The sequence below is a fragment of the Homalodisca vitripennis genome, chromosome X (assembly GCF_021130785.1).
Source record: "Homalodisca vitripennis isolate AUS2020 chromosome X, UT_GWSS_2.1, whole genome shotgun sequence".
NCBI classification, from domain to species: Eukaryota; Metazoa; Arthropoda; class Insecta; order Hemiptera; family Cicadellidae; genus Homalodisca; species Homalodisca vitripennis.
In genome coordinates, this window is record NC_060215.1 from 89,585,964 (window position 1) to 89,597,277 (window position 11,314).

General features: G+C 28.2%; 1 protein-coding gene across 1 annotated transcript in view; it reads right to left on the bottom strand.

Moving 5' to 3' along the window:
• The window catches only part of LOC124369326 (chaoptin), a 79,558-nt gene extending 68,244 nt beyond the window's left edge, over positions 1 to 11,314 (bottom strand). The window contains exon 1 of the mRNA XM_046827283.1: positions 11,230 to 11,314. Coding sequence (XP_046683239.1) covers positions 11,230 to 11,249 — 20 coding nt within the window. The 5' untranslated portion in view covers positions 11,250 to 11,314. The remainder of the gene's footprint in view (positions 1 to 11,229) is intronic.

Genomic DNA, 11,314 nt, shown 5'->3' on the forward strand with positions numbered 1-11,314 from the left:
ATGGTTAATATTTTTCACATTATTCTACTCATGTTAAGCACCAAACGATTGGGATAGTGTGCTTGGGTTAAAAAAACTTACTACTTAATTTAACTATTTCGTAAGTGTTTGTACAACACTATTTTAATCCACTTTTTGATATTATTTGAAGGTATATAGAGTATTTATTTTTATAATATTCTTTGTCTTGGGTAGTCAAAAATTTAGTTTTTTATATCGTGTTTTTGTTTCATCAAGATGGATGTTTTCAAAAAATATAGATGTAACATTTGCTTACTTACTTTGAGATTTTTCAACCAACTACTAAAATATATATTTAATATTAAAAGTAACTATTATCAATCCCGACCGCTTTACGAGGAATATGTACATACCTTTAATTCGAACAAACTTTTATTAGTGTAAACAGTTTTAACAGGATTGGTTAACCATACCGCAAAATAAATGATTGTTTAACAAATGTCGCCTATCAAGGTTTTACTGGTACATATCGAAATGTTGTAATAAGTGTAACAATTTTGGAAACCGTACTGAATTCTGCTCATTTTAATGCATGGTAAGTTGATTGTATGTACCATTATTATTCTTTCAATATAACAGTCTAAATTAAAACTTCTTATATATTGAGGACTGGTAAAACTAACCCTCTGTTTAAGACAAAAAGTATATAAGCCTTTTCCATAACTAGAGCAATTCTGTTAAACTTTGAACTCGGTTAGTCTTGATCTTATTAATGGTACTTTTATTGAGGTTTTAACTACAGTGAGTCTTTCATGTTTTAGGTATTTTATTAGTTATTCTATTTTTGCTTTGTTTTCAAGGTCAAATTAAACAAATATCTCACGTAGTTAGTTCAGTTAGTTAAAAGCGTGTTATTTAATAACGTGAGAGAATAACGCTTCTTACAATTATATATATAAATAATCTTTTTCATTTTATCTCTTCAATTTGACTACTTCATAAAGAAAGGATGAAAAGTTAAAATATTCAGGGGGGATGTAACTAAAATAAATATGTGCTTGTTCACAGTAAAATGCACACAAAAATTAAAAGCGCAATGAACGTGTGAGTTTTGGCTCCTCTATGTATTATAAATTAAAACTCTATTTCAATATTCTTATATCATGCATAATAAATAAACATTTTTTTCTCTTTCAGTATGCAAAAACAAAATAATTTTTGAATTGAAAGGCCTTACTGAGTATTTTTTGGCCGAAAATATTGAAAAGCCAACCCAAGAGCTTTTCTAACTGTTCCACAGTTTTTAAATATTACAAAGTTTTGAAACAAAAATAAAATTTGCATGTTAAATCCAAACCAATAAGTCACAAAGTGACGGCTTTGGGACATTTATTTTTTTTTCCAAATCGTAAACTTTGTGCTACCTCTTTCTAATAAGTGGGTAAATCTGAGGCATCAGAGGCCAAATTTGAAATACAGTTAAGATATTTCGTATTTAACAATTTAGCAGTACGTATATAAAACAAATATGCGAGTTTTTCCTTCTACAGATATTTCAAGGTATATACAAAAATAGTCCAATAATACTCACTAACACAAACTATTATATCTAGTAAATTGTACATAGCCATTCCTAAATTCTAACTTAGACTATAACTAACATCATACAATTGGAGCTAAGTATCCATTTACTCGTCACCAAGCAACATTAATTACGAATATTTATCATTTTACTTTTTATAGTTATAGTAAAGAAGTAAAAAGAAAATTTTCTATTTCCAATAGTCCAATGTTTGCGGGTCGTATAATTTTATTTAGTAGTAGTTTTAACAAATCCTATACTTTCAACCAAGTATATAATATTCGGTAGTGAACCAAATAAATAAAAACCAAAGATCACTATTAGTACGATAAGGGTTACTTTACAGATTAAAACATTTACATCTGAAAACAATGATGTCATTTTTATACGGTTCAGAAAAAATAACATAAGTTTATTTTGATTTTAATTTATTATGATTTTTTATGTGATACATCAAGTCAAATATATATATATTATGTTTATGTATATAATATAATTATATACATATAAATTTTGATAGTTAATATTTTTTTTAGATTTATTAGATTAAACGTGGACATTGTGTCTAGTCCTTTGTCAATATATTATAAAACTTTGTTTGGTTAATTATGTTAATCATGTACGATTGATCCTTGGAATGGATCACTCAATCATTAAAAGAGTTGTTTAATGAGGGTGTTAAAATGCATAAATAAATTTTATTTAACAAAAAAACTCTGTATATATATATATACAAGAGTTTTTTGTTAAATAAAATTATATATATATATATATATATATATATATATATATATATGAGTCTCGTAAATCATATGTGTGACACATAAGATTAAGGAGATCCAAGTGGTGTCTCACTTATTATTAAAAAATTTAAATACCATATATTGAAGAAATGAATGATACCAAGTGGGAATTATACATTTTTATAATGAAATTTCAATAATATTTTTACCGCAACTTGAAACTATTACCTTTGTTGAATATCCCCATATTTTTAGAGTATTACAGTCAAAACATATATGAGGCAATTTTACTTGTCAATCTTTCATAATAATTTCTATTCTTTGGTGTTGATTGATGTATACATTCTATATTTTAAAATCAAATCTTTATGATTTTAAATTTTAAAATAAAATGTAAGACTCAGAGCGAATGTATCAGCACCTAGAATATATTTATATAACTTATACAATTTTGTAAGAAAAGTGCAAACTGGAAAAGATTAAAACATGTATTTTAATAAAAATATATGAGATTTTCCAGTTTTTTTTTTTTTTATTTTCAGGAATTTAAATTCCTACATTTTGTCTCTTCTCTTTTCACTCCCTGAAAATGCTCATGTAATAAAATATGTTTTATGCGGGTAGACGTGTAGTAAAACTGGTGTGTTTTTCGTCGTCCTCAACAGACTTACGCGTCCTGGATGTAGAAGGGGTTACCTTTAATTGTTTGGGTTTTACAGAGTCTAATGTATGGTGCAATTGTTATAGTCATGGATGATTGTGACGAATGTAATATATAATTTATAGATTTATATGGTTTGAAAACACTTTCTTACACAGTTGTAATATTTTAATCGAGTGAGAAACGATAATATCACATTTTTTTAAAAACATTAAGCATAACTCATTGTTACTTTGCGATTAATGATTAAAAAGTATAAGTAGATGGCGGTGTGGGTGGTACGCAAGGAGTCGTCGGTAGGAGGTTGTGGACAGGAGTAGTTAACCGCCTGAAAGCCCACTAACTGATGTCAGCTAGTAATGCGGTTAGTCTAATGACTGTTGATGGACGCTAGGAGGGGTCGCAAACACATTTTATGAAACATCTCGAACTTTAGTCTGTAACAGTAACAGCTTCGTCCAAATATCTTAAAGTTGATAAATATACTTTTTATCGAAATTAGTTTAATGAAAATTAAGTTTTGTTAAACATGTGATTGTCATAGATATTGTTGGACGAACTATTCAATATACATATATTTGTACTAAACAACAATACTATTTCCCGCTATAATAATTATTATTGCGATAATAAAAAAGTAATGCGGATTATTGATTACCAATTCTAACAACAGAAATTAAATTTGTAGAATATAAATATAACAATGTACAAGTATTTCATCACAAACAATAATGATTACAACCTTTGACGTAAAATGACAAAACAATTAGTACAAGAATCACACAAATAATTCGTTTGTACTTATTGTTGGGCAGTATCACGGTGATATTCCTTTATTAAAATTTATAGGTTTTAAGTTTAGACTAACACTTTAAGTCTAAAGTAGATTGATAAATGTTTGTATGTTGGTTTGTGTTGCACAGAAGACTTTCCAATAACGTTTTTAATATTCTAGGTATATACAGAGTGTCCCAAGACCGTTTAATATTATTTTAACCGTTAAAAATTCAGCAAAAAAAAACTACATATAGTTGTGTAAATGATAAACTATTTTAACACGTAGCCTATCCAGTTGACGGCTACTATCCCAAGGGGACGGCCTGCAATGTGTCAGAAGAAAGGTTTTAATGAAGCTGATGGAACCTGGAAGCAGTTAGTAGAGAATCTTAGACAATCTCTGGAGAACTATAGATGGTCGATATTAGATAATGTGTTTGGGAATTTCAGATCCGTTTTCCAATTGCATTTATTCTCAGGAGCAACCGAAAAAATGCTTAAGTTTGGAATCAATTACAAATCTCAGATCAGTACTTTAAATCATTATTTTGGTATATCAGTAATCAGATCAGGAAAAACAAACTTACATTTAACCTTACAAATGGTTAATATATTTTCACATTATTCTACTCATGTTAAGCACCAAACGTTGGGATAGTGCTTGGGTTAAAAAACTTACTACTTAATTTAACTATTTCGTAAGTGTTTGTACAACACTATTTTAATCCACTTTTTGATATTTATTTGAAGGTATATAGAGTATTTATTTTATAATATTCTTTGTCTTGGGTAGTCCAAAATTTAGTTTTTTTTATATCGTGTTTTTGTTTCATCAAGATGGATGTTTCAAAAAAATATAGATGTAAACATTTGCTTACTTACTTTGAGATTTTCAAACCAACTACTAAAATTATATATTTAATATTAAAAGTAACTATTATCAATCCCGACCGCTTTACGAGGAATATGTACATACCTTTAATCGAACAAACTTTTATTAGTGTAAACAGTTTTTTTAACAGGATTGGTTAACCATAACCGCAAAATAAATGATTGTTAACAAATGTCGCCTATCAAGGTTTTACTGGTACATATCGAAATGTTGTAATAAGTGTAACAATTTTTGGAAACCGTACTGAATTCCTGCTCATTTTAATGCATGGTAAGTTGATTGTATGTACCATTATTCTTTCAATATAACAGTCTAAATTAAAACTTCTTATATATTGAGGACTGGTAAAACTAACCCTCTGTTAAGACACAAAAAGTATATAAGCCTTTTCCATAACTAGAGCAATTCTGGTTAAACTTTGAACTCGGTTAGTCTTGATCTTATTAATGGTACTTTATTGAGGTTTTTAACTACAGTGAGTTCATGTTTAGGTATTTTTATTAGTTTATTCTATTTTTGCTTTTGTTTTCAAGGTCAAATTAAACAAATATCTCACGTAGTTAGTTCAGTAGTTAAAAGCGTGTTATTTTAATAACGTGAGAGAATAACGCTTCTTACAATTATATATATAATAATCTTTTCAGTTTATCTCTTCAATTTGACTACTTCATAAAGAAAGGAGGAAAAGTTAAAATATTCAGGGGGGATGTAACTAAAATAAATATGGTGCTTGTTCACAGTAAAATGCACACAAAAATTAAAAGCGCAATGAACGTGTGAGTTTTTTTTGGCTCCTCAATGTATTATAATTAAAACTCTATTTCAATATTCTTATATCATTGGCATAATAAATTAAACATTTTTTCTCTTTCAGTATGCAAAAACAAAATATTTTTGAATTGGAAGGCCTTACTGAGTATTTTTTGGCCGAATATTGAAAAGCCAACCCAAGAGCTTTTCTAACTGTTTTTATTTTTCCACAGTTTTAAATATTACAAAGTTTTGAAACAAAAATAAAATTTGCATGTTAAATCCAAACCAATAAGTTCACAAAGTGACGGCATTTGGGACATTTATTTTTTTCCAAATCGTAACTTTGTGCTACCGTCTTTCTAATAGTGGGTAAATCTGAGGCATCAGAGGCCAATTTGAAATACAGTTAAGATATTTCGTATTTAACAATTTAGCAGTACGGTATAAAACAAATATGCCGAGTTTTTCTTCTACAGATATTTCAAGGTATATACAAAAATAGTCAATAATACTCACTAACACAAAGCTATTATATCTAGTAATTGTACATAGCCCATTCCTAAATTCTAACTTAGACTATAACTAACATCATACAATTGGAGCTAAGTATCCATTTACTCGTCACCAAGCAACATTAATTACGAATATTTATCATTTTACTTTTTATAGTTATAGTAAAGAAGTAAAAGAAAATTTTCTATTTCCAATAGTCAATGTTTTGCGGGTCGTATAATTTTATTTAGTAGTAGTTTTAACAAATCCTATACTTTCACAACCAAGTATAATATTCGGTAGTGAACCAAATAAATAAAAACCAAAGATCACTATTAGTACGATAAGGGTTACTTTACAGATTAAAACATTTTAACATCTGAAACAATGATGTCATTTTTATACGGTTCAGAAAAATAACATAAGTTTATTTTGATTTTAATTTATTATGATTTTTTATGTGATACATCAAGTCAAATATATATATATATAATGTTTATGTATATAATATAATTATATACATATAATTTGATAGTTTAATATTTTTTAGATTTATTAGATTAAACGTGGACATTGTGTCTAGTCCTTTGTCATATATTATAAAACTTTTGTTGGTTAATTATGTTAATCATGTACGATTGATCCTTGGAATGGATCACTCAATCATTAAAAGAGTTGTTAATGAGGGTGTTAAAATGCATAAATAATTTTATTTAACAAAAAACTCTGTATATATATATATATACAGAGTTTTTTTTGTTAAATAAAATTATATATATATATATATATATATATATATATATATATATATATGAGTCTCGTAAATCATATGTGTGACACATAAGATTAAGGAGATCCAAGTGGTGTCTCACTTATTATTAAAAAATTTAAATACCATATATTGAAGAAATGAATGATACCAAGTGGGAATTATACATTTTTATATGAAATTTCAATAATTTTTACCGCAACTTGGAAACTATTACCTTTGTTGAATATCCCCATATTTTAGAGTATTACAGTCAAAACATATATGAGGCAATTTTACTTGTCAATCTTTCATAATAATTTCTATGTCTTTGGTGTGATTGATGTATACATTCTATATTTTAAAATCAAATCTTTATGATTTTAAATTTTAAAATAAAATGTAAGACTCAGAGCGAATGTATCAGCACCTAGAATATATTTATATAACTTATACAATTTTGTAAGAAAAGTGCAAACTGGAAAAGATTAAAACATGTATTTTAATAAAAATATATGAGATTTTCCAGGTTTTTTTATTTTCAGGAATTTAAATTCCTACATTTTTGTCTCTTCTCTTTTCACTCCCTGAAAATGCTCATGTAATAAAATATGTTTTATGCGGGTAGACGTGTAGTAAAACTGGTGTGTTTCGTCCTCAACAGACTTACGCGTCTGGATGTAGAAGGGGTTACCTTTAATTGTTTGGGTTTTACAGAGTCTAGATGTATGGTGCAATTGTTATAGTCATGGATGATTGTGACGAATGTAATATATTATTTATAGATTTATATGGTTTGAAAACACTTTCTTACACAGTTGTAATATTTTATCGAGTGAGAAACGATAATATCACATTTTTTTAAAACATTAAGCATAACTCATTGTTACTTTGCGATTAATGATTAAAAAGTATAAGTAGATGGCGGTGTGGGTGGTACGCAAGGAGTCGTCGGTAGGAGGTTGTGGACAGGAGTAGTTAACCGCCTGAAAGCCCACTAACTGATGTCAGCTAGTAATGCGGTTAGTCTAATGACTGTTGATGGACGCTAGGAGGGGTCGCAATCACATTTTATGAAACATCTCGAACTTTAGTCTGTAACAGTAACAGCTTCGGTCCAAATATCTTAAAGTTGATAAATATACTTTTTATCGAAATTAGTTTAATGAAAATTAAGTTTTGTTAAACATTGATTGTCATAGATATTGTTGGACGAACTATTCAATATACATATATTTGTACTAAACAACAATACTATTTCCAGCTATAATAATTATTATTGCGATAATAAAAAGTAATGCGGATTATTGATTACCAATTCTAACAACAGAAATTAAATTTGTAGAATATAAATATAACAATGTACAAGTATTTCATCACAAACAATAATGATTACAACCTTTGACGTAAAATGACAAAACAATTAGTACAAGAATCACACAAATAATTCGTTTGTACTTATTGTTGGGCAGTATCACGGTGATATTCCTTTATTAAAATTTATAGGTTTAAGTTTAGACTAACACTTTAAGTCTAAAGTAGATTGATAAATGTTTGTATGTTGGTTTGTGTTGCACAGACTTTCCAATAACGTTTTAATATTCTAGGTATATACAGAGTGTCCCAAGACCGGTTAATATTATTTTAACCGTTAAAAATTCAGCAAAAAAAAACTACATATAGTTGTGTAAATGATAAACTATTTTAACACGTAGCCTATCCAGTTGACGGCTACTATCCCAAGGGGACGGCCTGCAATGTGTCAGAAGAAAGGTTTTAATGAAGCTGATGGAACCTGGAAGCAGTTAGTAGAGAATCTTAGACAATCTCTGGAGAACTATAGATGGTCGATATTAGATAATGTTTGGGATTTCAGATCCGTTTTCCAATTGCATTTATTTCTCAGGAGCAAACCGAAAAAATGCTTAAGTTTGGAATCAATTACAAATCTCAGATCAGTACTTTAAATCATTTTTTGGTATATCAGTAATCAGATCAGGAAAAACAAACTTACATTTAACCTTACAAATGGTTAATATTTTTCACATTATTCTACTCATGTTAAGCACCAAACGTTGGGATAGTGCTTGGGTTAAAAAACTTACTACTTAATTTAACTATTTCGTAAGTGTTTGTACAACACTATTTTAATCCACTTTTTGATATTATTTGAAGGTATATAGAGTATTTATTTTATAATATTCTTTGTCTTGGGTAGTCAAAATTTAGTTTTTTATATCGTGTTTTTGTTTCATCAAGATGGATGTTTCAAAAAATATAGATGTAACATTTGCTTACTTACTTTGAGATTTTCAACCAACTACTAAAATATATATTTAATATTAAAAGTAACTATTATCAATCCCGACCGCTTTACGAGGAATATGTACATACCTTTAATTCGAACAAACTTTTATTAGTGTAAACAGTTTTAACAGGATTGGTTAACCATACCGCAAAATAAATGATTGTTAACAAATGTCGCCTATCAAGGTTTTACTGGTACATATCGAAATGTTGTAATAAGTGTAACAATTTTGGAAACCGTACTGAATTCTGCTCATTTTAATGCATGGTAAGTTGATTGTATGTACCATTATTCTTTCAATATAACAGTCTAAATTAAAACTTCTTATATATTGAGGACTGGTAAAACTAACCCTCTGTTAAGACAAAAAGTATATAAGCCTTTTCCATAACTAGAGCAATTCTGTTAAACTTTGAACTCGGTTAGTCTTGATCTTATTAATGGTACTTTATTGAGGTTTTAACTACAGTGAGTTCATGTTTAGGTATTTTATTAGTTATTCTATTTTTGCTTTTGTTTTCAAGGTCAAATTAAACAAATATCTCACGTAGTTAGTTCAGTTAGTTAAAAGCGTGTTATTTAATAACGTGAGAGAATAACGCTTCTTACAATTATATATATAATAATCTTTTCAGTTTATCTCTTCAATTTGACTACTTCATAAAGAAAGGAGGAAAAGTTAAAATATTCAGGGGGGATGTAACTAAAATAAATATGGTGCTTGTTCACAGTAAAATGCACACAAAAATTAAAAGCGCAATGAACGTGTGAGTTTTGGCTCCTCTATGTATTATAATTAAAACTCTATTTCAATATTCTTATATCATGCATAATAAATAAACATTTTTCTCTTTCAGTATGCAAAAACAAAATATTTTTGAATTGAAGGCCTTACTGAGTATTTTTGGCCGAATATTGAAAAGCCAACCCAAGAGCTTTTCTAACTGTTCCACAGTTTTAAATATTACAAAGTTTTGAAACAAAAATAAAATTTGCATGTTAAATCCAAACCAATAAGTCACAAAGTGACGGCTTTGGGACATTTATTTTTTTCCAAATCGTAACTTTGTGCTACCTCTTTCTAATAGTGGGTAAATCTGAGGCATCAGAGGCCAATTTGAAATACAGTTAAGATATTTCGTATTTAACAATTTAGCAGTACGTATAAAACAAATATGCCGAGTTTTTCTTCTACAGATATTTCAAGGTATATACAAAAATAGTCAATAATACTCACTAACACAAACTATTATATCTAGTAATTGTACATAGCCATTCCTAAATTCTAACTTAGACTATAACTAACATCATACAATTGGAGCTAAGTATCCATTTACTCGTCACCAAGCAACAATAATTACGAATATTTATCATTTTACTTTTTATAGTTATAGTAAAGAAGTAAAAGAAAATTTTCTATTTCCAATAGTCAATGTTTGCGGGTCGTATAATTTTATTTAGTAGTAGTTTTAACAAATCCTATACTTTCAACCAAGTATAATATTTGAACTAAAAAATCTAGATATATTATCTGCCTCAAACGTTACTCTGGGAATAAAAGTAAAATTATTTCAGACTAAATTGTCTGTTTAGTTCATACTAAATTAGTTCAGAATTAAAATTTGGCCAATAAGAAAAATGGTATATGATTATAGTACAATTTCATTGTTATTGGTTTAATAAGAAATACTAGATTTAATCTACAGCGAAAATTACCTAGATAGCATGGCATATCAAAACCATAGAAAGGATTTAAATATATACTCCTTTTCTTAAAAAATATATGTCAAACGTATATGATTATAGTACAATTTCATTGTTATTGGTTTAATAAGAAATACTAGATTTAATCTACAGCGAAAATTACCTAGATAGCATGGCATATCAAAACCATAGAAAGGATTTAAATATATACTCCTTTTCTTAAAAAATATATGTTTGACTTCATTTTATACCATTTTCCACATCAACGAGCTATCTCAAGTACGTAGTCTATGTAAAAGTTTTTCCTCTTCTGACACACTTTTGTTATTAATTTTAATAGAGCGGCTCGGCTAACGTAAACGGTATTCTAGTTCTACTACTGAAGATTGCAAAAATGTACAGTTAAAACTTAGTATTTTTTTCCTTAATCAGAATGATTTTCATTTATAACGGGTTAAGACGAAGTATAAATTAAATAATTTAATATACAATATACTTATTGAGCATGTTATACAATATACAGTAAAGATGGTCAATTACAGATGAAAATGTAAGTGGGTGACCAAAAAGAATTCAAGTATGGTCCTAAACAGATAAAATAAACATACCTTAACCTGACGGCCTCCATACTCCGACACTACCACGGGTTAGCGCGGGCCGAAGCGGCGATGGCGACTGGCGTTTAGACTGCCC